Genomic DNA, 26,907 nt, shown 5'->3' with positions numbered 1-26,907 from the left:
AAGCTGTGAGGGGAGAGAGGTGAGGTGTGAAGGGAAAATGGGGCTCGTGAGGGGAGAGAAAGGGGAGTTGTGAGGGGAGAATGAGGCCATAAAGGGAAGGTGGAGGAGATGGAGCTGTGAGGAGAGAGAGGGGAGAGGAGAGGAAAGAGGGGAGTGAGTCGAGGGGAAAGAAAGAGTTGTGAGGGGAAAGTGATGGGGTTGTGAGGGAAATTGTGAGGGGGGAAGACAGGAGAGCTGAGGTAAGATGGGAGGAGCTGCAAGGGAGTTGTAAGTGGAATTGTGAGGGGAGAGGAGGCTCTGAGGGGGCTGTGAGGAAGGTCCTGGCTGCACGCTGTGAAAAACCCCACGGTACAAACCCCAACAAGAGAACCCTGGGACACAGCAGGACCAAGCCCTTGGTGCCTTCTCAACCAGGCGAGGACATTTAGACTGAGACCTCAGCATCAATGAACTCCTCGAGACCCAAGATAAAACCTTATCAGCGCCAGTCTGGGCACTGATCACTGGCTGCCCCCTTCTCTCCATTGTTCCTTTTTCCTGCTAACCTAGGGATATAAGCAGGGAAAAAGTCAAGCCTGCTGTCACATGGAACATCCTCCAAGAAAAGGCAGCTTCAAAAGAGCTGAGGGAGTCAGCTGGGAAAGCCTCAAGTTGTCTATTTTTCATTTATTTGTATTTTTTTAACCAACTGCTCATTTTTACACCTGAAAATGTCTCTGAAGTGCCTTTAGAGCAGCACATTTATTGCTCTCTGCTGGCACATACCTGCCTTCCCATCCAGCTCAGTTTTCCATCAGAAACATTTTCCTGGACACAGTAAAGTTATTACTTAACATAAGCACATACGGATTATGGATATTCCTGCAGTTTCCCTTCTGTCAGGGTACCAACACAACTTCTTCCCTGCCTCTTTGGCTTTGTTTGTCCATGGCTACAAATGCAGATAAGCTGCTCCAAAACAACTCACATGTGCTGGAACAGCACAGGAGGAAACTAAAACCTCCAGTCCATGCTTACCAGTATAAAGTGAGAGTACCCAAGTAACACATCCAACCCCCAAAATACTCAGTGCTAAACTCTGAAATCTCTAGTGAGAAGCCAAAGAGATGCAGCAAAACAGCCACAACAGGCTTTAAAAATAGAACCAAAAGGAAGTGTGAAAATCATACCAGAAAGGAAAAAAAACAAAAAAACAAAAAAACCCTGATGTTTTAACATCAGAATATACAAGAATGCTCACAAGGAAGGCTTTAAAATGAGTTCCATAATTTCTTGTGATTGAAGAGAAGTTCTTGCTCATGACATCACTCATCTTGCACCTAACTGGATGCACATGTTGGGGTTCCAGCCTGAAGCAATGGGTTAATTCTCCAATTTTTCACAGGATTAGAACCATGGTTTTTTTTCTCCCTAGGAAATGTAATATTATTGTGCAGCCCATCAAGACATGCTATTTCATAATTAATACTCAATAAAAAGCGAATTCTCTCCTTTGTCTAAACAGTTTGCTTTGGCTCAGCTAGGAGCAGCAATTAGCAGGACAACCTCCCTGAACACATTTGATCTGCTACAGGGTTTCCTGCTGCAGATCAGAGGAACAAACCTGATTTCACACAATCCATGGGGTTTATGTTGGCTGGATGTGCTGTAATTAAAATTATTTTTTTTTCTCCCCCCCAAGGGCTTTGTTTATCTGCTTTGTGCTCTCTCAGAGAGGCATGCACATACCTAATTTAGCAGTTCTGTCGATTTACACCCCTGCTCTTTACCAGCTCCCTTTGTAGCATTCACTGTTGGTAGTTTGCTGGAGGAACTGGGACCTGTTGTCACTGGTGTTATAGGTCTGTTTTATTAGCAGGAGTAGAGGAACAGTTCCCATGGAAACATTTCCATGTTTCATGGTGTGCTTTTCCTGGGATTCTCAAGGTTGGGTAGGGTGGGCTCTGGGCCTTCCTAAATGGGAGCAGGCAGCAGTCTGTGGAGACTGCCCCTTCAGCAGGGGGAGGAAAACACTGTATTTTTAGATTGTGTATCTCCTCTCTTATCAAGTCTAAATCCTGTGAAAACAGAACAGTCTGACAGCCCCACACCATTGATTGATGTTCAGGCCAACTCCCACCACTGACAACAAACTGGCTCCTAGTTGGAAAGGCCACCTCCAAACCCAAGAGAACATTTTTCTTTCACTCTGACCTTTACACTAAGCTGTGAGTGAAGCTGGGGTTTAACAGGGCTCAGCACGCTGGCCAGGATGGCTCTGTGTCACACCAGGGACTTCCCAAGTTTCCTGAAAAAAAGCCCCAAACACACCATCAAACCCCTCCTGCTCCACAATCTCAGCCCCTGGCATTCCCCAAGAGTGATGGTAAAAAGAAAACGAAGTCACCTGTGGAAGGATTAAACCACCTTCTCTCTCTGTGTCTGCCACACACAGGGGAGCTCATTGCAAACAGATGGTCCCACTTAAACACAGCACAAGATTCACCTGCAGCAGCCTGGATCCTGGCAGGTCAGGTCCCCATCCCCCTGCCCTTTGTCCTCTTTCCAGAAGGTGGCAATGGGCTCCCAGTGGTTTTGGGTTTTTTTAATCTGCAGACTTCCAAAAATTTTTAAATCTACTTCAACCCATACACAGTAGAGAGGGGTACAAAAATCGAAAGAAACTCCAAACTTCAGGGCCACAGCCAGTGCTTTGAAAAGATCATTATACCAAGTTTTTATTGAAAGGAGAGTAATTATCATGTTCTAACAAACACATTAAATAATTCAGTATTTTTATTTTGGCAGCTCTTTGTGAACCAGGTGTTGAGGAAGCTGTTTCAGACAGAGGCATGTGATGCAGTCCCTGGGGTCCTTCCCCACATTAGGAGAGCCACTAATGCTTGGACTAGGCTGGAGCTCCCCACAGCCTGACTCCAGCAAAGCCCTCATATCAATATCCCAGGACACTATGGTTTTACTTATTTCTCATCATCCCCATCAATATTTCTCAATTTTTTAATTATTCACACAGAACTGTATGAGCTTTCACAGTTAAGAAAGATTCAAGTAAAGTTTCTGTCTCTGGTCTATGTTATTCTAGGCTTTTGAAACACAGTCATTTTTATTTATGTAAGAATATTCAAAAGTTCATTTTCCTTCACACTACAATCTCTGTGTTGCTTCACCCCCAACAATCCCACGTAATCTTGCCAATCCTTCCCCTCCTCTCACCTACCATACATTAAAAATCTCAACCATGCCACGCTATTTCTGGGATAAAAAAACCAAACAAACCACAAACAGGAGTCTGGAGCCACCAATCAGGAGGGGAAGGAGCTTTTTCTTTAAGAAAAGAGTAATTCCAAGCAAGATGACTTGCTCATTCCTCATTTGGCAGTTCCCCTTCAGTCCCAGTACTGCACACATCAGACCTGAGGTGGCAGCCCTGGCAAACACCACCTCACAATCACCTGCACGTGCTTTCAGAAAGCACCATAACCACAAAGCAGCCCAGCAAATCCCTGATTACTGCTTGAGTAATTAATGCAGAGCCTCTATTTGCTCATTGCAGGCACACCTGCTGTTCTTACCTTGTGGATCTTGTATGACCAGAGGTGCAGTTTGGTGCTGGTTTGGGCACGTTCATGGCTGGTTCACCCAAGCCTGGAAAACACAAGTGTGGAGATAGACAGAAATTTTGGCATTCCATACCCAGCAGCTGCATTTGCTGGCCCATTCTGCTCACAATAAAGGACATCAATACTCTTTATCACTTAAAAGTGGGGGGGAAAGATGGCTGAGCCATTTTCTCCTGTATCAAAGTAGTGAGAGCAGTACAAAGAACACACATCACCCTGGGACTTACTTCAGAAACATTTGGGGAATTAAACAAACCAGTGCCCTGGCAGAGCTGCTATTTTTTGGGGAGGTAACACAGAGAGCCTGGGGGCATTTGGTGTTTGTGTAGCACAAAGGGGAGCAGGGCCAGGCACTGTCCCCAGGCCACAGCGGCTGTTTGGGCTGGCTCTGCTCAAAACATTAAGAAGGGCACTCTGGCTTCACGCCACATTCATAAACATGTCCATCAACTGCAGCCTTTGGGGAACAGGCTCTACTGAAACTAGTCACTTGCTGAAAACAAAGTGCCATTCTTTACCTTCTAACCCTTCAGCAAAGCAGCTTTTCTGCAGCACAGAAGGTAAAATCCACCCCATACATCCACTACATAAGTGCTATTTAAAATTCACTTGCACAGTGAATTTAATGCTCATTCAGGCTCAGCTCAGATCCTGGGAAAGGCCCCACAACAACATGCACAAATCTTTAACTAAAGCAGAATTCTGCTACAAACAACTGCACAAAGAGTCCACGAGGTTTGGCACAGTTACATTTCACTGAAAAAGACTTAATCACAGGGGCAGGGAGCAAGGCAGAGGAGCTGAAAGTCCCCAAGTACTACAGTGATTTTTATTTATTAGCAAAGAGGCATTTCAGCAGGCTCCCAAGAGCACTTCTCCACACACTGCCTGCTTTCTCCTCTCAGGGAGGGGCATTTTAAGGCGTTCCCATAGGATTTATTAGCTTAAAGATATTGATTGTACTAAGCATCTTTTTTCTCCAGAAAACGCAGTGGAAGTTCTCTGCTCTTTTCCCTGGCTCACACAGGCCCATCCTGGGACAGGGTGGCACACAAGGCCACCAACACATTGTAGGACACTTCCAGCCCCATCCAGCCCCCCCCTTACCTGAACAAGAAGACTCCAGGAGCTCCACATTCTCCCATCCTCACCTCAAGACTGCTGTGTGAGGAGGGCAGGAAGAACGAACCAGCACAGGTGTCCTGGGGCTGCAAACACAGCTCAGCTGAGGACTGAACGAGCTGCACCTGGTCACAACCCCCTGCACAATTACACACAGCTGTTCCTCCTTTAGCAGAAAATGGAGGAGCAACTTCACCTTGCTGGGGTTTTTTAAATACACCTGGCAAGAAAATGAAGAGAAACGCACAGCTGATTTCTGAAGCAAGCAGGAAACAATTCCAGCAGCTCCTGCCTTTAAGCCCAAGCAGCTCAGAAGTTCAGACAGTAAAGGAAAGCAAACAAGGGTGGGATTCTATAATTTATTACCATTGCTAAGATGAACACAATACTTGATACCCCATTGTATGCAGAACTGTAAAAAAATAGTTTTAATACAGTATCAAAATTTACACAAGTGTAGAGTCAAAAGAGCAGTGTCCCTCACTTGGTCCCTGCACGTCCAAAGTGCAGGCACAAGTGCAGGTGTTACAGCTGTTCATACATACAGAGATAGGAATACAACAATTGAAATTGAACTCTGCAAACAATAGAGGGGAGAAAACAAGGTGGGAGCAGAACAGATAGCTGGCTGGGCTGGGGGTTAGAGCAGAAACCACGCAGGAGGGCCATGGCTCCGAACACATGGCTGGATTCTGCATTTCCAACTCAAGGAGAAGCAGTGAACGGGAGTTTTGCTGGACCAGAGGCCTCATGTTGAATGGTACCAAGTGAAAATAACAACAGAAACCAACAGAATTACTGCTGCAAATTAACACACTTTTTTTCTGAAGACAGATAGCAGATTTACATCTTACTCCTATATAACAAAAGATTGTACAGCAACCGAGCTACATTTCACTGCAAATAGCCCACGGATACAGTCCAAGCTCAGAAAACAGAGGTTCTGACTTTGGCTCAAATCTCAGTAACCAAGAACAAACCAGAAACCCAGGAATTGTTGCATTCCTATTTTTTTTTTTAATTTTATTATTCATTTTTATTAGTCTTTTTGATTCTCAGCTATGGTAAAAAGTTAAGCAACAGCATTCAGTCACAAGCCTGTTGCACATTCATACATGAAACTATCATTGCTTTAAGAGATACACAAAATATCTATCGTTGTAATTCAATACACACAACGAGGATCATACACAGAGATAAAAATAAACTAAGCACATCTAGGGCGCCGTCTGGTCAAATCTCAGGCAATCTGAACAAGAGCTTTCTGCCTCATCATAATGAAAGACATGCTCTGAGGATAATAAAACCTTTTTCTTTGAAAGAATGCTACAGTGGCAAGAAAAGCTTTTTTTATAATGCAGTGCAATCTTTTAGATCTTTGTAGGCTCTTGTTAAACAAACCAGCATGTCTCTAAATTAAACATCTAAATTAAACAGCATCCTGACTATTGGAAAATATTTTCCAAAATAAATTCTGATGGAAATCCTGTAACAGTGATGCCTAAGTATTCTGTTCATGAAAGGGCCTCTCGTTAAACACCTTACACCTCTTCAGCAGATGTGCATCAAAGTGAATCGAAAAGAAAGCTATCTTGACTTTCATTTAGAAAGAAATTGTGGATCACTACAAGTACTGTAGTTATGCTACACAACCGGCTGGTTAGGACTTTATGGTCTTTTAGCACCTCCAAAGGCAGGTATTCTACCAAAGCAAAAAAAATCACCTGGAAATTGCCTAAGCACCATTAACGGATCCTTTACAGACTGAAGTGTGAGTTACTAAGAAGCGACTTTCTCAAACCTGCGGAGACCAAAGGCACAGTTCATCAGTGTCTCTCCAGCCTGCTGAAAAAAAACCTCTCTTAAATCCAGTGGAAAACTCGTTCAGACCTATCAGAGATTCACTGTAACTAACCAAAATAAAACTTATTTCGCGTAACGCCTGCAGAATCCCAAATATCTTTTGGTTAGGATGGCAATGCCTCAGTGCTTCTAAGGGCGGAGTGTTGCAGGGCGGGTGCAGCGCTTCGTTAGCCGGGATTTGGGAACAGCAGGGCCGGGGGACACTGCCACACGCCACCCCCTGTGCACAATGTCCCCCTTTTTCCAGCAGTCTCTCGCAGTGCAGACCCCCGTCGGCAGCTGGGAATTGCGGCGGATCCTCCCCTCCCCTGGGCAGCGCAGACCGTGCTCTTCAGAGAGAGAGGATGTGCTCAGGGCCTCTTACATGGGTCCTTTGTACTGATTGCCTGACAAGTGCTGTCTAATGCCAGGGCACGATCCTGCAGCATCTCCAAGTTTCCTCCACACAACCTAGAGGCAGGGATGGAAAGAGAGCTCATTATCCGCAGTTAAGGAGCAGCGGCGTTCCCAGGGACATGCAGCTGGAATGCCACAGCTCGGCACACACACCATGCAGCACAGCCAGGACGCGGGGCAGGGACACACGACAGGAGCAGAGCCTCCCTCGAGGGACACAGCATTCCTGCTGAACACAGAAAGCACATGCTGCCAGGTAAAAATGATTAAAAACAAGGACACATGGACTGGCACGAGCATCACTGCGATATTTTTTGCTTCACACACAAGACTGAGGGTGTTTGCAGACCTCAACAGAAACTCTGTCCTGCTACTTCCCCAAGCACATCTCCTGCAGAATGTGATTCAGAAGCACAAAGATCCATCCAGAGGTGTCTAAACGTCTCCAGTTTAAAAACCACAGAGCAGTTCTCTATTTCAAAGGATTTACTTGCTCTCTTAAAATCAAGCAAGGCATTAGAAGTGTTTACTGCACTAGTTCTTCCTTGAGGTCAGAGGAACGGTGCCTGCACTCACTGCTAAACACCCATGTTACAATACAGGAATTGGAAAGGCAGAGAAGTGAGACCCCCCAACATCCAGAGAAGTATTTTACAATGATTTATGGAAAGGTTGATGTAATATGAGCACAAGAAGAGCAGCTTGTGTCATGTCCCCAGGCCTCACAGGGACCACTAGAGACAAGAATGCTGATTCCTATCAGTTGTATCACAATTTCACATTAGTTTTTGTAACTGCTACTAAATCACCCACTAATCTCCAGGCCAACAGCAATATGACTGCAGAGAAAGGTAAAAGCTGTTTTCCATTGTCATCATTCATTATTTGTATTTCACCAGTCCCTAAAGTCCAGCAGTGAACAGCCTGAACAAAGACAAAGGAGCTGGATCCCGGGAAGCTGACATCCTGAAAAGGTAGTTCCTATAGCTGATGGGCAAAGCAGAACAAACCCAAGGTCCTACTGTGATTCTGGGCAAGAGATGGGAAAATAACCCAGTTTCTCTGAGCTTTTGCTGAAGAAAACCTGAGTGTAAGCAGGAGAGCCAGGAATATTTTAGACTGGAAGCAACATGACTACAGTGTCTGAGCACAGGTCTTCAAAGGGAAGTGTCTTTAATTCCAATGGGTAGGCATGGCCCAAACCCTGCAAACTTCCCATATGACCAAAATCTTGCAGCCAGAAATCCCAAATCACCATCATAAAAAATCTGTGGAGTGGAACACTGCATGGTGAGAGCATGAAAAATGGGGGGTCAGTGCCACCTCCCAAACTGGGTGTCTGTGACACAGCCAGGCTGGATCTCACCATTCTTTCCAACCTCTGGTTCCTGATTTTCCTAACTTAATACTGGCAAAGAAGAAGGTCTCCTGGACAGCTTTTGCACCTACTCATGACTTTCAACAATTTTTCTTGTCAATAAATATTAAAACAATATTCACCATGCAGCTAATGCTGACACAGTAATAAACTAGGAGGTGACACTTCCCAAAGTCCTTTATTTCCTGCTGAATGAGTGACCCCTGATTGCTAGGAAGGGACAAACCCATACAAGAACCCATGTCCTGAGTGACAAGTTGGGGTCAAAATATCACTCAAAATCATTCCAAATTTCAGCAGAAACCTCATGAGGCTCATGATGCCACCATGGAGACCCCTTTTTAGGTTATTTCAGGAATGTCCCTGGAAGCCAGGCAGGAACCTGCTCCCAAATGCAGGTGAGAGCCATTGCATCTGCAGCCTGCAGCAGCAGGAAATACCCAAGGAAATCTCAGCTCCCTGAGCCCTCCAGCCCAGCTACACCCCTCATCCCTACTGGTGTGTTCCACTTCCCTTGGCTCCCTTCCCAGGTGAATGAGAATTCTCATTAATGACACCCCTCCAGACATTCCTGTGCTTTGGAATTCCCCCCATGCTCACTAGCACACCATGAACTACCTCTAAACCTGCTGCCACATGTGACTGCATTCTCAAAAGCCACTACAAGCTCATAAATGCCAAGCAAAACCATTCCCAAATACATTGTTGATGAGGAGGCACCAATTCCATTTGCACATCCTGAGGAGAGAATTCCCCCCTCTGTTATCCTAATAAAATACCAGCACAATCATACTCCTCCAGCATGAATTACACATCCAGATTTGCATTTTGCAATATTTTGGTACCAGATCCCATTTTGGTACCAATCAACACCACGCACCAAAATTGTGGAGCTCAGAGTGAAACTTGTCATGGTGGCACTGTTTTCACAGGCAGAACGGTGCCATGGCAAATGTTTCCTGTGAGACACCCACAGTGCATCAGGCTGCAGCTAAACACTGACTTACAGCCTGGCAGGAGCTGCAAGGAGGATGCAAAAGAAAAGAAACATTATAATTAGTTCATCACAAATCCACCGTGCTTTTAACGTGGCCTGGGTGGGTGTAAGAGAAGACAAAACCAGAAAGGAAATAACCAACTATTTAAAAAGTATAATAATGTATCAATAGTCAAATCAGGCACAGATTATAGAGGAACAGGGAGCATTTCAGTGCCAGTAGCAGAGCTTTGAATGGCTGGGGAACAAAGGGACAAGGTGGGATACAAGTATGTACTTGAGATTTACACAAATGCAGTGATAATGTCAATTTGAGCATTTTAGAAGTGGCATTACTTACATCACAAGAATTTTTATGGACTGCTATTCAATATGTATGACTTACAAACTGGGGTTTTATCCATAAATTGTGAAGGAATATCATAGGCAGAAAAATACAAAAGGGCCATTGTTCAGATAGGGAAACTGAGGCTGCCAGGCCTCACCACACTTGCCAAGTTTTACTCTTATCAAGGATAAATTCAGGTCAGCTGAGCCATACAGAAGTTTATCTCAGATATATTATACACATAGATTTTTCTGATCAATACTAACCCACATGTGAACACTACAGTAATTACAGAAATAGTAATTGATTTAATTTCCATATAAAATCTTCAAGGGCACACTGTCAGCATTTAAACAAAGATTACTCTGCATCTTCAGGTGTTTCTAGGCCCAACATGGAAGAGAAAATGAAACACCTTAGACTTACCCTGCACATTTTTCCAGCTGTCTCAGTGCAAAGCCAGTCTGTGTGGAGCACCACAAGCAGTTTGGGCAGATATAAGAGGCCCAGGCATGGGGACACACACGTGGCAACCTCTTCTTCCAACCACCCTGCCTGGTGGAGCAGATCAAGGAAGAGCAAAGCTTTGCTCTTGTTCCCCACTTCCTCCACCAGCAGGAGATTCCAGGCAGCTTTTAAAATATTTTATTTTCATTTTTCTCAAAGCCAGGAAAACAACAGCACTATTTTAACAACTCCCCTCTCTGTTTTCTAAGGGAAATATCCCTTCAAAACACATTCCTGTTCTTTAGATTTCTTGCTGTGCACAAGTGGGTTGCACTAACAATGAGGTTTTATTTTTTTGTTGCAGGAATTCCAAGTTGCCAAATTTGCACAGAAAAGCAGGCTCCTGGTGCTGGCTGGTTCTTCCTCCTGCACCTGCTGCTGCAGAGTGTGCATTTACTAGAAATGGGGGACCAAACCCATGTGTCCAGCCCGGGAAACAGCAGGGTCTGGGAAAGTGGAGCAGTCTGTGAGCTGCCAGCTCACTCTCCATTTGGATACAACACTTCACTGATAGAAATTGCTGCAGTACCTCCTCAGCTTTCACATCATATTGAACTCAACTCTGTGTATTTCTTATCAATCCATTTCAGCAAGCAAAGCATCAGCTGTTGTTGCAACACTTCACTTACACAGAGCAGCTGTTATTACAGGTTGTCAAAAGCACCTTGTTAAATGCTCTGCTCACAGAAGAGTTTTGGCCAAGGAGGATTTTAAGAGAACTACAAAAGGCTTTTTACCATAATGACCATGATCTCTTGACAAAATTACCCGGCATGGCTTTATTTTCGAGGCAGCAGCAGGTGAAATCTGTGGGAGATGCAGAGAGGAGCTGGAGCACTCTGAAGCAGGCACTCCTGGGGAGCTGGGAATGTTGTAGCAGGGTGAGATCAGTGAGGGGCACTGGGCACTCCCTGCTGCCTCTCCCCTCGGGGTTGTGTTACAGGAAGGGATCTGATTGCTGCCATTCGTGCTCCCTTCACTTGCACAAAGCCATTTCCTCAGCTCCAACGAGGAGAAGCCGATGTCACCCGGCCTGGGGGACATAATCACCCTGCCAAGGAACTCGAATGTCCAGGCAAGTCAACAGCACTGCTGAGCTCAGAACCACAGCAAATGTCCCTTCCAGAAAGAGGGCAAAGCTCCTCCTCCAATATGAGGAACACCTCTATAGGTGGGGAATAACAGCCAGTGAATCTAAGGCAGGTTAGAAATGAGTGAAGCACAGAAGAGAAGAGGTGCCCAAAGCCCCAGATAACCACGACTGAGGCAGGATGGGGAGAGAGGAATACACAGTCCCCACTCTGCTCAGCTCTCCCTCAGCTTTATTTCCCTCCAGGGGAGCATCTGAGCTGCAGTGGGACAGCGAAATCACGCACTCGTTGTCTCACACCACCCAAAAACCTTGGAATCTTGTAACACTTTCTAAGTTTCTTTAATTGCAACAGTTTTACTGCTGACAGAAAGCAGAACTCGAAGCTTTACCCCTCTGATTACTTGCTGTGAATCAATGGCACACAGGCCTTTGCAATCCGGCCCTGATTTCAGGGTAAAACTCATCTGTTCCCAAGGGAGTTTCAACACTGACCTTGGGATTGTGGTCTTTGCTATTTTTATCTCTGCATTAAAGTCTTTCTCTCTGCACAGGTTACAGGAATCCCTTGTATTCCACTGGAGCACACACATGCATACTCAACGAGAGACTTCCTTATTCAGCAAAACACCACTTCCAGCTTCAAAGAAAAACTACAAATGTAACATAGAGAGCAGCTCCAGCTGGAATCACCACGGCTGTGAGGGCTGCACCCTGCCCAGGAAACACACAGGCCACAGATGCAATGGGTGACAAACAAAACAAACCTCACTGATGACGGTAACATCCCGGTGGTGCCCACGGGGATGTTGCCAGGACAATACACACGTGTTGAGGGACAGACAGGACGTGGTGCATGGACTGGAGCAGAGCAGCAGCGTTACCTTCAGAGCATTTACCACTGAGTCAGACTGCTGAGAGGCTGAGCCATGTCCACTGACGTTGGCTGGCTCGTTTGCAGAGCAGTGACTCCCCTCCGCCCCTCCTGGCATCTTAATGGCATCCTTCGCAAAAAATTAAACACTATTTAATACACAAAAGGCTTGGTCACTGATCAAAGCAGATGTCAGTCATTTATTGCTCTTTTGCAAAAGGCTGAGAAGTGCTGAAGGGTGTGTTGTTCCCAATCCCCCTCTTTTCCTGCCACAGGTGAAGCAGCGTGGGTGGCACTGCTGAGTGTCACCCCAAGGCTCTGGGCCTCGAGGGCATCTGCCTGGAAAATCAGGACATAGTAACAAAATCTCTTATGTGTGCACATGGCCTCACAGAAGTGCTAGAAAGTTTAGGGGGAGAATTTCAAGCGGAGAGGAAGGTTTGGAGAAGGTCTAATTTTATCTCCGTAATTCCGGAGCTTGTTCCTTCGACTGAACTCAATGTTTTCTAACATTGCTGCGAGCAGGGAAGGAGCAGGGAAGGAGCCAGGAGCTCCGGGCTGCCAGCTCACTCCTTCCCTGCCCCCAGCTCCTCCAGCCAAGGACGTGGCCCCCTTGGCCTGAGAGATGTCAGCTTGTCCCCAGCAGGGACAGCCTCGGGGCTTTGTCCTCCCAGTGGACACCTGGAAGGGCTCTTCCCAAAAAAAATGCAAGCTGCCTAAACTCTTGCAGCCCAGTCACCTCAGACTTTGCAGGATGTAAAGCATGGCCTGGAGTGAGGTAACCTGAGCAAGCAGGAGTGCTAATAATATCCCTGCTGCTCCCGAGCTGCTCCCAACCTCCCTCTCCTTCCTACGGACTCGGTGTAAAAAATATCGAGAAATACAAAGAAGCAAAAAGACCGAGGGATGGAAATGTGCTCCCTTAAAGAGTAACACAAAGAAATAATGTAGCGGTAATTCTTGCCGGAATGCGTGGGAAATGCATTTCTGAAGGGAAAATGATGGGAGGGAAGAGCCTCAGGAGGATCCGTGCCCCATGTGCAGTCACTCGCCCCGCTGAGCAAGCACACAGCACAGTGCAGGGCTTTGGGGGTGTCTCTAATCTAAACAATGGGAAAGATCAAATAGGAAAGGTGCGGGAGAAAAAGGGCACAGAGTGAAGACACGAGGCTGAACTTCACAGATGCAGAAAAATCCTGATCTGAAAAATCCTTGGGAAGTAACCCAGTCCAAAGCAAGCTCCTGATGCTCTTGGGACATGCTAAAGGCCATTGTCACCTTGGTGCAGGCTCAGAGCAGGGCCAAGGGGCAGAGAGAGCCCTCCCAGCCACCCCAAACCCCACAGTCATCTGCAGGACTGAACCTCACATATTTATGAAAAAAACTAAAAAAATTAACTATGTTTAAAAACCCCTACCAAACCCCAGAATGCTGCACATGCTAAACCCACGGCAAAGGTCCTTTAAGCCTGAATCTGAAACTCATTTCACACACAAACCTGTCCCTGTGCCAAGCACCACATCCATGTAACCCATGAGAGTGGGCACTGATGGATCTCCTAACCAGGCTGACAAATCCTGCAATCGTCCCCAGCAATGACCTGCAGCAGTTTGCTGGGAGGGATGGAGGGGTTTAAGGACTTATTTTGCTTTGGGAAGGATTTCTAGAGCTGCTAGTGACTGGCCAGACTTTATGCTGTACTTTGAGAAAGGAAATGAAAGTTGAAGGAAAAGGGGTAATAAAGCAGATTGTAACAGCTCTGGGTTAGGACAAATTCACTTTGTCAGCTTTGGAGCTTTTATCAGTAAAAGTATTCTGTTTCTTTACTAACTCAGCAAAGATTTTGGTCAGTTTTGAATAGAAACCAGAAATATTAAAATGCTGAGAAAATAAAAAAAACTACACATGCAAAGCCTGCAGAACACAATAAAACCCAAACCTCCTGCAAGTGCTGCTGCTCTCAGAGTTCAAGCCCTCCTCCAGGCAGTTGTGTCCCACAGCCTCTTCCCTGCCATATGTAGCACATTTTTGTCTCCTTTCATGAGAAGGAGAAACTTGTGAACACACTGCTTCAAGCACCAGTACATGATGGTAGGAGACTGAAAATTAGTATTTCCCCTGTGGACATCCTCTCCTTCCTCCCTCTGCCCTTGATAGGAGACACAAGATTTCCTTTAAAAAGTGAGGCAGATTTGGCAGCCCTGAAGGCCCTTCCTCAGCTCAGGGACTTCTCATGGCAGGTGAGAAGGCAGTGAAGCTTCTGCCTCCCTTGGGGGAGGTTTATTCCAGGGGAGGATGGGGATGCCCAGCCTGAGCATGGGCCCTGCCAGGAGTTCCTGAGGCAGTGAAGAAAGCAGGAGGAAAAGGCACTTTGCCAAAGAGGTGGTGTCTGAACACACAGGGCCTTGGGGATGAGGAATTGAGGTTTGCAGAGCCTCTGGCACAGCTGCTGCTGCTTCCCAAGGGGAGCAGGGACACATTTTAACCTCCATCAACCTGGCTTTGGTGTCCTTGCACTGCCCAGCCTGGAGTACAACTGGATCCTCAGCAAGACTCCAGCATGGGAAGAGAAATCTGCTCCTTTCCTACTCTTCCCTGATTCCACACAGTGCCTGCATCCAGCCACAGATCTTTTCATTTCTTAGCCAGTAACAAACTGTGGACAGGAGAGATGAAGTCATAGCTCTGCAGTGCTGAAATCCCTACAAACTTTAAACATCTGGAGTAAATGAGAACAAGCAGCACTGTGTAACATCAGCACTGAGAAATAATTTACTTTTTTGCTCATCCCACACAACCAGCCTTCCCTACTGGCCCTGGCCAGCCCTTGTGCCCAAGTGCAGCAGTGTGCACATGGCCTCTTCTGAGCCTACAGGGATCTCTGAGCAGTCATCCCACTGCAGAGAGCAGGTAAAGGCTACACAATATCCTGTGCTTGGCTTCCCACAAGGACAAGAATCCCTGAAAGCACAGATCCATTCGCTGTTAGAAGTAAATCTACAAAATATCTAATGCCAAAACGTGACTCTGGTGAATAGAAAGAACAGGAAATCTGACTCAGCTCTGTAATATCACCTAACAAAAAGCCCAGATGAATGGAAATTCAGCATTTCATTCACACTAACTACAAAATGTTACTACTCAGGCCGTTTTCCCACAGTGCCAGAGGCAAATCCTGCACTGTACCCTGGTCAGGGTCAGAATAAAGGCCTCTGTGTAGAACAGAGTATTCTGTGATGGAGAGAATTAATCATGAGCTTTTCTACATAATTCAGTAGAAAGCTTCATTTTTCCAATGTGTATTGTTGATAAGGACAGTGCTGAATGAAAAGCACTGCAGTGCCCAGCCCAGTGCCCAGCTCAGCCCTGTGGAGGTGCCTGGCACACAGGGAGAGCCAGGGAGGGAAAAGCAGCCCATGGCTGCCCCAAGGACACTCACTCACCTCATCCAAAGCTTTCCTGCCTGCTGGGCACTGCTCTGTTCACTCACCATCCAAGCCCTGCTTCATTCTGTAGCAGCCTCTTATCCCAGAGGCAAGTGGTTTACTGGGAAGCAGATTCTTCCTGCTGGGTAGCTGCCATGCCAGTTCAATCACTACCTGATTTTCAAAGCTTTTTCCCCTGATTTCCCCAGCCCTCAATTTCCCTGTACAGCTCAAAGCAAACACAACGTGTCTGTCAGCTTGTTTCAAACAGGGAGAAAGGAAAAGCAGAAAGCAATAACTGCAGCATGTTGCTCTGCTGGATTAATAACACACTAAAGAAAACAGTGACATTTTTTAGGGAACATTCCGGTCAATTAAAATACACAATCTTCAAACGCTGCAGTTTTTCACCTGTCCTCAGAGACCTCAGCAGAACCCTCTCCAGGATGTATTGCCAAAATCCACATGCTCTCACAGTGGGTTGGAGGCACACTCAGATTTCTGAGTGGCCAAAACCATTGCTGGCTAAACCCCCCCAGAAAGAGCCATTCCCAGCAGGGCCTCCAGAAACCTCTTCTGGTAATAATCAGGCAAGAGAAAAAAGCTCTGGGCTGTGGCACTTCCAAACCTTGGAGGCCACACATGGAAAATCTAGAAGATTCTGTAAAGCCTACAAGGACAAAGTAATTCCAGACTTCTAGAGTTATAACTGGAACAAAACACTACCTGTCCTCTGGGAACTGCAACTCTCTGTACACCAAGTTTTTTCTTGAATTTGTGTCTTGGGAACATGAAGCTCATAAGCTCCCCCAGCCCTCCCCTGTCAAGCACAATGAGACAAAGGCTCTGCCCAGAACCTCAGCTGCTGGGAGCTGGAGCCTTTCATTAATGGCCCATGAATTTACACTGGGGGTGGGAGCACATAAAGAGCTGGGTGGGTGAATGCTCTTGGCTCACTTTCTTTCAGCAAATATTTGATGGCATGATTAGGAAACATCAATTTGTTCAATGGCTTTTAATTACATTTTGGTTGAGGGAATCCCTATTCTACATGCTAAGGAAGGGAGGAGACAAACACTATGGGACTGTGAGTGACACAGATTTTAGGAAAAAATACTAACCAAACAGTTCCCATCTTCTAATTAGATTTATAATTTTTAAAATGTCATGAAGAAGGAAAATAAAAAACACAGATCTCAGCAAGAGGTTTTTGAAGATTTGGAAATGGGTTGAAATAAAATGTGATAATCTAAGGGAAAGAGCAAGAAAGAAGGAAATGGAAACATTGGAAGAGCTTAAAAATAAACTAGTGTGTGCCCAAGAGTCACACCTGCCATTTCCCAGTTTACACACCAGGACTGGAATGACTTACAAGGATGCAAACCTCCCAAAAAAGGGCCTGAAACAACAGTACAAGTGAAAGAAAGAAAAAGAGATGGAAAAGGACCAAAAGCCTTGGAAAGGCAAGAATGAGGAAACAGAGGCAGCAGAGCCCAGGTGAGAGGGAGCAGAAGGGTCCAGAGCTGCCCCTGGTCCTGTGCTGTGGGAGCCAGGAGCTCACTCCCTGCATCCCAACTCCAGCCCCACTGGTACTTTGCAGCATCCTGGCAATGCTTCCCCTCCCTTTCACTGAAAGGGAAAGCAGAACTGCAAGGACAAAGAGCTGGAAGGGGAAAAGTCTCCTCCTCCCGTGAAACAAATAAGAACTGAAGCAATTTAAATTGGGTGACTTGCCAAGTTTGTCCTTTGCAAATGCACTCACTGTCATTATGTGACAGATGTCCACATTCCCAGAGCGTTTCAGCTGAGCTGATCAGCCCTGAAACACCACCCTACACAAACTCAGGGATATCTTCAGCTAATTGGCGTGTGCGTGCCACATCCCGATGTGGCTTCCCCCAGCACGAGGCAGGGGGAGCAGCCATGCACCAGGCCAGTCTGGGAGGACACTCCCCTTCCCAGCCCTCCCTACCAGGGCACTCACAGCCCAGGGAGTTGCAATGGAATCCAAATCCAATCTCTGATCCCTACTGATTTTATTAATTACCACTGAGTATCTTCATTACAACAGCATTGGTGCTATATCCTGCTGTAGTGGGCTGGTGTGACCAGATTTGAGTGGCAGGGAAGATTTAGGGTTTTAGGAATGGGGAGGCTTTAGGGATGGCTTCCCAGTTCTCAGCCCTGCAGCTCAGTGCAGATGAGCCCCCAAGAATACACATTTAAGAAGGAGGAAAAAAAATTCCCTGTCCACCCTGTGCTGCTGATGGGGAGGAGATAGAGAAAATGAGGAGTAAAGTTGAGCCAGGGAAGAAGGGAGGGGTGAGGGGAAGGTATTTTAAGGTTTAGTTTCTGTTTCTCATTATCCTACTCTGAATTAAACTAATTTCTCCAGGCCAAGTCTGTCCTGACAGAGCTGGGAAGTGACCTGTCCCTGTCCTTCCCTCAACCCATGAGCCTTGTGCTGTGTTGTGTCCCCGTGACCAGCTCTGGTGGGCACCTGGCCTGCAGCCTGCTGGATGTGGTGAGAGCACTGCTGATGCTGCCCTTTCCCTTTCCAGCTGTTCAGGCCGATCCCCAGGGGCGCTGCTGCTCCGTGTGTGCCTTGAGTCAGCAGAAGGCACAGCCAGAGCCCGAGTGCTGCTCCTGTCCCAGCCCCACGGGGAGCTCCTCTGGCCTCAGCTCCATCCAGCAAAGCACAAACGCTCTTGCTCAAGCCCTGCAGCCCCCAGGCCCTGCTGTCACACAGCCTTGCCCCCAGGAGGGTTTGAGGAGCACCAGTGCAAGCTGCCACAGCCAGCACAGTCTGGCATTCCCAACAGAAGACCCAGCTGCATGCCATAAATCTTGGGAAGTATCTGCTTTCTTGCCCAAAAGTCCTGTTTGTGGCCAGAAACTGAAAGGGTCTGGATTGTATCTTGTTGTTGGAGAGAAGGAAAACAGAACAACAACAGAACAGCTCTCACCAAAGCTGCAACCCCTCCAATGCTCTGAACCACCTTCTCAACCATTGTGCAGCACAGCAAAAGACTTTAACAGGCTTAAGTGAATACTCCCATTTTATACCTTTTCTATTACCTGATCAAACTAAAATGTTGACTCAGTGGTGGGACTGCAATTCCCCTGACAAAGCAGCCCTTGGGTACAGCAGAGTGAGCTGAGACTCAGATTCCATTTGAACAGTGATGGCAGCACTTAAAACCATTTGCTTTGGAAATGCTCTTGCCACTAAATATTAATAAAACCTTTATGTTAGAGGTCTGTGGGGTTTTGAAAAGAAAACTAATACATATGGAGGGAGACAAGCAAAGCAAAAGAAATTGGAAAAGAACCACATCTAAGTGACAGAGGAACAGAATGATTTGTCTGGAGAGGTGTCGACAAACGTGTCAGTGCTTTTCCATGAGTGACAAATAAGCAGAAAAGGGGGAGAAGAAAGGATATTGAAAGCAGAGAGGAAAAAGAAGAAAAGTGTGGCAGGAGGAGAGAAAAAAGCCTGAGACAAGGCCAGGGCTCTTCAGCAGAGACAGCAGAGGTGTCACTCACAACTGTGAGTTGTCACCTCCCTCCTAAGTGTAATCCTGCAATCCCCAAACCCTCCCAGTGCTCCAGCACCTCATCAGGGAGGGGCTATCCAAAAAGCAAAAGGCATTTCTCAGAGGCACTCCTGAATTTTAAGGCAGGACACTGTAACTGAGTAAGGGCTGTGCTAAAAACCTTCATCAGTTGTGGAGCTTGTAGATTTTCAGTTTATTTGTCAAAAGCACTTGGCTTGGCTTCATGCCCAACAAACTCCCATTAAATGGAATCAAAGCAGTGCCAGGAGCTCATGCATTTCCATCCTGCATCCTTGTCTTTGTGTCAGGGCCTGATCACCAGTGAGGTGAGCACGTTCTAGGTGGGACCCACAGGAATAACAAACCCCCAAAACAAACCAGGTGATGAGTGCAAAGTTAGAACAAGCTCGGTGGCTGCACTTCCTTCCTCTCCCCAAAGCCAGCACTTCAACCAGGAGGAAGAGTAAAATATGCCAGGAAATGTGAACTCTTGCCACCCATTAAGTCTCAGAATGAAGTACCCAGAGATCTGAGATTTTTCAGATCCTTGTGCCAACAAAACCACACATAAGACAAAGTGACCTGGCTATTTGAAAACAAAAGTGGTTTCCAGGCTTGCTCACTTTGCTCTTCCCCTTCAAAACCCTATCCTCAGCATATTAATTTCAATGATTTTTGCACCAGCTACAGGCTTAGGTGCTGGGCTGTTTCCTCAGGCACTCCTCTCTGGTTTAGCACCCCAGCCAAGGTATTTTCACTGAACCCACTGCACACAGTGTGGGTGTTCCAGGCTTTGGGAATGCTTTTTGTGGGCTCTGCCTCAGCACCTCAAACCCAGACAAATCAAACATAAAACACACAGACACTTCTAAAAATCTGGCCCATGAAGAATGTTCTGCACAATTTATCTCACACCTAAGACAAACCACATAGTATTTTTGGGTGGGTTTGTTAACATTTGCCCTGAAAACTGTTCTTGAAAAGAAAATAATATTGGTTATCACTGAGGATCAAACTTTGTCTTTTCTACTGAAAACTGTTTACATGGTAATGAGCAGACATTTCCTGTTGTCCTTCTTTTCCAGATCCAAAATTAGGGTAGAGAGAAGCAAAGTGCCCCAGTGACCAAGCAAGGAGCTGCAGAGGCCCTTCCAACTGTCACATGGAAGGTGAAAAAGGGGAAAAGCCACCACACCTTACTTAAATTCTGCCTTAGGAAAAGGGCAATAAATCTGAGCCAGTGGATTTTCCTTCTTCCTACATCACTGTTATCTTGGATTTTACAGTCAAACAAAGCTACTAAGTCCAACAAAAAGCACCTTTCTTTGTCAGACCAATGACTAGTGTTCAATTTAAACAAAATCCAACTTCTTTTCTTTTCTGGTGGGCAACTTCATCTGAAGACCTGATGGATTTTTCTGAGGGTTATTTAATGAAATATAATAGAAATACATTCTAGTAAGTATGTGCATATATGAAAATTATGAGTGTCTGATTCATTTGTACTCGACTCTTAAATTTTTCATTCTTGGAAACATGTTGGGAAAACCTTTAACATCATATTTGCTTATTTATTCAACTGAATTTCAGGCTTGCATTCATGTAGCTAATATATTCCTTAAAGTATTAAAAGTAATAGAACCCAATTATTACTTAGAATGTTTGCACTTTTAGAGCAAAATATTTTGGTTAACTATAAAAAGTAGTTGATATTTTAACAAGAACCTCTTGGAATAAAACCAGAATGCAAAGGGTGAGTTCACTGTGATCCCCAACCCGTTAATTAATTAATTTATTATTTGGAATAGCGGCTTCCAGGAATTTTTTCTTAACAAGGTATCAAAGCCTGCAAAGGAAAAAAAAATTAATGAAAGCATTGTCACAGCCTCAAATGAATCCCCTAGTGAAACACAGCAGGATGAGCAAACAGATGTGAGAGCCTTGGGTTATCTGGGTGGTCAGAGGCAGGACAAGGGCTGCTGGTCCCTCTGCAGCCCGGGCGCTCCCGCGGGGCTCTCACCCACCTGGGGCAGCATGCGATTTTCCTCCTCCAGCTGTCTTACTCTGGCCTCCAGCTGCCTAACATAGGACAAGGTTGATTCTAAAAAATCAAACAGAAAGAAACTCGTATTATCCACAGAGATCTGCTTGTGTTTACCAGTGCCAGAGCCTGTGCCACATTCTCGCTTGGACTCGCAGCAGACTGCCTCTCTCAAATGGCCATGGAGCGTCCCTCTGCTCCTCCAGGGCAGAGCAAACACCACTGATCCTGGAACTGAGCAACTCCTCCTTGCTTGTGATCCTGAACCACTTCTCAGACCCAAGGAATCTCACAGAAAGACAACACAGGCTTGAGATCTTCCACCCCACCCCGTTTGGAAACGCTCCACAGGGATAACGCACGATCCCACCGGGTCAGCGCTGCAGAGCCCAGGGACAGCAGCTGTGCTGTGCAGGCAGGGGGTCACAGGGACCCCCCACACTGTCCCAGAGCTCTGGGGCACACACAGCAGCTCCTGGGCCCCAGCCCAGCTCTGCCAGGCCGTGCTGGGAAGCAGCTGTGTGTCCCCAGGGCCTGGCTGACAGCAGGACCAGCCCACGCTCCCATTGCCCTGCTCTGCCTCCAGAACAGCACGGAGAGCAAACCCTGCCTGCTCTGCTCACTCACTGACCTCCACAAGGGCAACCTTTGGTGCACTGTGAAGAGCAGGAGTCACCCCCAGGCTGCTCCCAAGAACTTGATACAAGAAAAGGAGATCCCTGATCTGGCACTAAAAGCACCCGCGAGTTTTACCATCACACATTTCTTGGGTCACGTAGAATTGCTGCTCTTAAAGTCCTGGATCCAAGAGAGAGACATGTCTAGGAATGTAGCACTCAAGTGTAAGAAAAAAGGTGGAGAAAAACTGCTGTGACTCTTGCACCTCCTTGTATGTAGGTGGAATTCCACATGTACTCATTCCTGACTCAGTGATCCACTCAATTCCCATCACACATTTGTACTCACACTGCCATTAGCAAAATTGATGATTGATGGAATCCATGGGTATTGGGGCAGTGCTGATGGCTGATGCAGCCCTGCAAAGCTGCATTGACACCACAGCTGCTCAGTGGTTTAAATTGACAGATGAATTTGGGCATGAATTTCCTCTGATACCTCATCACTACTGCAGCCTGCCCATAAAGTAAGAGAAATAAGGTGTCACTTACTGCTCTTACAACACTGCAATAGGCTAAAATATGCATGGGAATTTACACAACATGGAGACAACACACAGTAATTTGTCAAAGATGATTAATGCCCAGCCAGGCACTGGATTAAAAATAGCTTTGTGCAATAAATGAGGAAGAGGTAACCTGAGGTTCTGCGCGCTCTGCTGCGTGAGGATTTTCATAGTTAGTGATGGGTGCATCTCTGGAGAGCTGCTGAGCCCTGCTCAGATGAGCACTTAGGAGATGAACAGCTCATTCAATTAACTCCCCACGACAGGGGCCCTCCCACCAAATCAGCTCCTTGCCAGCACAGGCACTCCTGGGAGGAGCAGCAGGAGCTCGCTCACCGTCACAGCCCTTAGCACAGGCGGCAGCTCCCGGCACATCCCAACCCTTCCTCTGCTGTGCTCTACCTGAGAGGGCTCCTGAGCACCCATCCTGTCACAGAGCTGGCCCCTCTGGCACTGGCCAGCTCGAAATTCCTTGGATACAAGCTCACTGCTGTGTCAGGGTGGGTTTGGACTTCATGCTCAAGTCCAGCTTGCAGCTGTGCCCACCACTTCCCTCTGTGTGAGCTCCCTCTGAATGCTGAATGCTGGCTGAGCATTCCTTATCTCCTCACCCAACACCTCTTGGCACCATCTGCCTCTTAGTTTTATTCCTCATATGTCTGTTGAGAACCCAGAGCAGAGATCCCTGCTGCTTCAAATCCACAACTCTGCCTCAGCTCTCAACTTCCCCATGCCAGCTCCTACCAGCTGAGGATTTGGTCTGGAATCTCTGTGCCTCCTAAAGTGTGAAACAGTTACTGAAATTTCCTCTTGTGATCTCATTTAAAGGCAAAATTAGGTCATCTACCAAAGGCTTGAACAAGCAAATCCTAATGTATGTGAGTCTTCTTGACACATAGACTAGTCCCATATATATTTCAGGATCTGTTAATATATTTATGCTGGGATCTTATGAGCTTAGAGGGAAAATGAGCAGAAAAGTCAGCCAAGGACATAGGAGACGGAGAAATTGAAAACACATTAAGTGAAACACTGTCACCAAACTTTAAAAAAACCCAACCAAACAAAAGCTGCAATTAAAAGTGTTTATGAGAAGACCTGTATGGTCCATCTCTTCTGCTCTGTGCAAACAGGACAGTGCCTGGCTCGTGTCATTACTGCCACTTTCAGCCCCTTGGTTCCATTTCCACTCCTTCCCATCCTCCTTTGTGAGGCACTGCTAAGAGTGCAACAACCTGGGAAAATTCCCATTCTCAGGAATGGGTTACCACCAAATGAGCTTCCTGTGCTCTTGGCATCATTGAGAACGTGATCAACATGTGCTGCTTCATTCCAGGGCTGAAATAAACCCATTTGCTGAACTATTAGTGACACAGGAATATCTTGCTCTTGGGGAAATTCAGTGACAGTTCACCCTCCCTCCACATCTGTCACTCTAACATGTAGTAAGAGAACATCAATATTTACGTAGCTGATCTCTTTTCCTTTTGACATCCCCTCTCTTGAAGCAAGGAGATATTTTGGGGTTATGTCAAACTTTATCAGACACTTATGTTGCTGCCAAAGGCATGTTTGTGCATTGGCTTTATCCATTTTTATTTGAATGTGCCTGGTCTCAGTCTAGCAAGGAATTCATAATATTCTTTAAGCCAGATTATCCTCTGATGTTTCAGAATGGGTGAGGATGTCATGTTAAATTCTGATATTTTCCTTTTTCTTTCTGGGTTAGGTTTTTTTGGGGGGGGCAGTTTTTGGAGGTTTACAACTCACAGGCAGCTGTGGGACTGCACTGGTTCAGGTATATCCAACTTAGCAACTTTGACAAACTCCATTTTCTATGCTGCTCTTCCTCAATCACAGAATTTACTAGGTTGGAAAAGACCTTTGAGATTCCTGCACTGTGCTGGCAGGAATTTAATAATTGCACATTAAATCAGATTTGGTCATTCAGATCCACACCCAGCACACTGCAGTGACAAGTAAATAATCTTGCAATAAATGGGAAATGAACACCAAGGTTGTGCACGGGGTGCTCTGAACCCTCCTGACAGCTCCACGGTCAGGAAAGGTTTCCTCTGTTAACTGGGGAGCAGATTCAATGACATGCAAACCATCTCCCTGTCCTAGAATTCCATCTGATTTAATTACCTCAATATTAATATTCATGACTGAGACACTCTATCACTGCAATCCATCCCCTTTCAGCTACCTTGTTTGGATAGAACACAAAATGAAACGGCACTGCTGGATTTCCACTCTCAGCAGTTTACACCCCTTGCACTCAGAGCTGGCACTGGCAGTGTCCTCTCCCCAGGGCAGGATCAGAGGCCCTCCCAAGGTCATTTTTAGCCCTGTCTCTGTGATTTTCTATTAGGGCTGCACATCTTACATAACACCCCTACTGAAGAAGTGCTGGAGAACTTCTTATCCGAGCGCAGCCGAATTCCCCCGCCACGCAGCGAGCGGGGATTAGCGCTGTCATGTAGAAAGGGAGACATCTGCCCAAGGCAGGATTTTATTAAGCTCACCACAATGTTTAGGAGCTATTGACAACAAAGGCACATATTCTCAGGAAGTTTTGGGACAGTGAGCAGTGTGGCACTAAGACAGGGTTTGCATTTCTCACTCTTGCTGCTGTTGGAAATTGTCCCGCCCTAAGCTCAGATTCCTCCTGACTATGGATCCAGCAATTCCTGACTTCTCTCAGTAATTAAAAATACAATTAACTAAGCTGAGCAGGTTCACCAAGTGTGTCAAAACTGAATCCTAGCGAAGGGAAAAGCCAGCACAGGCTGGTTCAAACATCCAGGATGCAGTGGCAGTTCTCAGGCATCATGTGCCACGTTTCCCCTTTTCAGCACATCACACACAGACAGGTGCTAATTACCTTATCTCTGTAATCAGAGCATTTTGTGCAGATCACACACACAAATAGTGTGTTGTCTCAGGTGCAGCAGCTCTTAATCACAGATTAACTATTAATCAGAAGAAAGCACATTCTCCTTAAGGCAGCCCTTGCCATGCCTTTAACAATGCAGTGGTGGGGTCTGACTCAGATTCCAGGGTGTTTGCGTTTGTCTGGATTTAGGTGCTGCTGTGGATCAGGCAGTCAGGCTGACTGTGCACACACATCCCTGTGGTGAAGCTCTCCCAAGGCTTTTCTTCTTCCCATGGTCACCAAGGAATGCCCCAGCTCACCCAAATGCTGCCAGTGACACAACTTACTAGAAGTGTATTGTTTTGTTGGCTTCCACTTAAGAACGTTACTGATTAGGCTGGTTGTTGCACATTCAGCCTCTAGGGGCAACAAAATTTTCAGCAGAATTTATTTGGAAAAAAAAAAAGCTAAAAAAATAAAATTTAAAAAATCTTGCATGGAGAATAAAGGATTCAGCTATAGGAGCAGCTAAATATTATCTCAGATGTCAGCTGAGGTAACAGCTGGATGACACTGGCACACTAATGGGCTGCTGAAACATTAACCTTGCTTTGTTTGGGGTTTTTTGATGCTGGAGGTGACAACAGCAAGGCTTTCCTTGCTGGCCTGTTTGATACCCTGTTAGCTCCCCTTCAGTCTTTGCTAAATGCATTTGGCACGTTATTGATGGAAACTGAGAAATCAAACCCATTATGCTGCCGCTGAAGCCTTTCCCACCGGCTGTCAGCTCGTTCTGGTATCGACTGTGCTTTATGATCAGTAAAATCCCAACACTCGGGTGTGTCCCTGTGTCACCGCACTCTCCTGTGCTGTCAGGAAATAAAAATACAAAGCTTCCCAGCAGCAGCAATATTTGTGCAAAACCCAAAATCACACTGAGACACCAAATACATGCACTAAATGCTGCTCACAATCCCAACAACTCCCCACAGATGCTCACAGCCACCTTTCTTAGCACATAAAATTGTATTTCAAGGGCTCCAATCATCCGATGCTGAAGAGACATAGTTTAGAAAAGTTAGTTTAGGTGAGAATTTTACTATTGGAACAGCAATCTCAAATTAATAACACACTGGCTTCACCTGGCAAGCTGCAGCTTAGGCCAAACCTGAGAACTACATCTCCAGGAATTCTGAACCAGACCAAACCTCTCAATCAATTTTATGCTCATCTGGTGCCTCGTTAGGAGGCAGTCATCCAACCTGTAAACTCCTCTTTTGTGGGTTGCTGTTTGTGTGACTCAATCCCAAACTCAAACAATGTTCCTGAGGATACAGAAACAGATGCTCTCACATCACTGAAACCATTGAACCATTGAACATTTTCTTGCTACAACTCCAAAAGAGATGCCAAAACTCGAAGCAAAGATCGATAGATGTGAGTATGTGGGGAACAGCCAACCCAGCACTGCTCCTCCTCCCTGTGCCAGTGAAACCAGCAGTCCCTGCCCTGGGTTTATGTGGGGGAGATTTGGATGCAGAGGCAGGGGCTCCAGGAGATGTTTGGGCAGCAGGGCCACTCTCTCAGGCTCTGTTTCCAGCTCCTTGTCCCATTTCTGATCCTGCTGATACTTCATTCCCTGCAACAG

General features: G+C 46.2%; 1 protein-coding gene across 6 annotated transcripts in view; it reads right to left on the bottom strand.

Moving 5' to 3' along the window:
• Positions 1–5,087: 5,087 nt before the first annotated feature.
• Positions 5,088–26,907, bottom strand: part of CCDC85A (coiled-coil domain containing 85A) — a 58,779-nt gene continuing 36,959 nt past the window's right edge. For 2 of the 6 annotated variants that reach the window (XM_033054699.1, XM_033054697.1), the window contains exon 3: positions 5,088–7,055. In XM_033054699.1, coding sequence (XP_032910590.1) covers positions 6,966–7,055 — 90 coding nt within the window. In that variant the 3' untranslated portion in view covers positions 5,088–6,965. Of the gene's footprint in view, positions 7,056–12,185; positions 12,306–21,181; positions 21,259–26,907 lie in introns of those variants that run through there. The other 4 variants (XM_033054695.1, XM_033054694.1, XM_033054696.1 and 1 more) reach the window with 4 other exon arrangements.

The sequence above is a fragment of the Catharus ustulatus genome, chromosome 3, assembly GCF_009819885.2.
Source record: "Catharus ustulatus isolate bCatUst1 chromosome 3, bCatUst1.pri.v2, whole genome shotgun sequence".
Taxonomy (NCBI): Eukaryota; Metazoa; Chordata; class Aves; order Passeriformes; family Turdidae; genus Catharus; species Catharus ustulatus.
The sequence above is the reverse complement of the archived record's forward strand: the minus strand, read 5'-3'. Positions and strand labels throughout refer to the sequence as shown.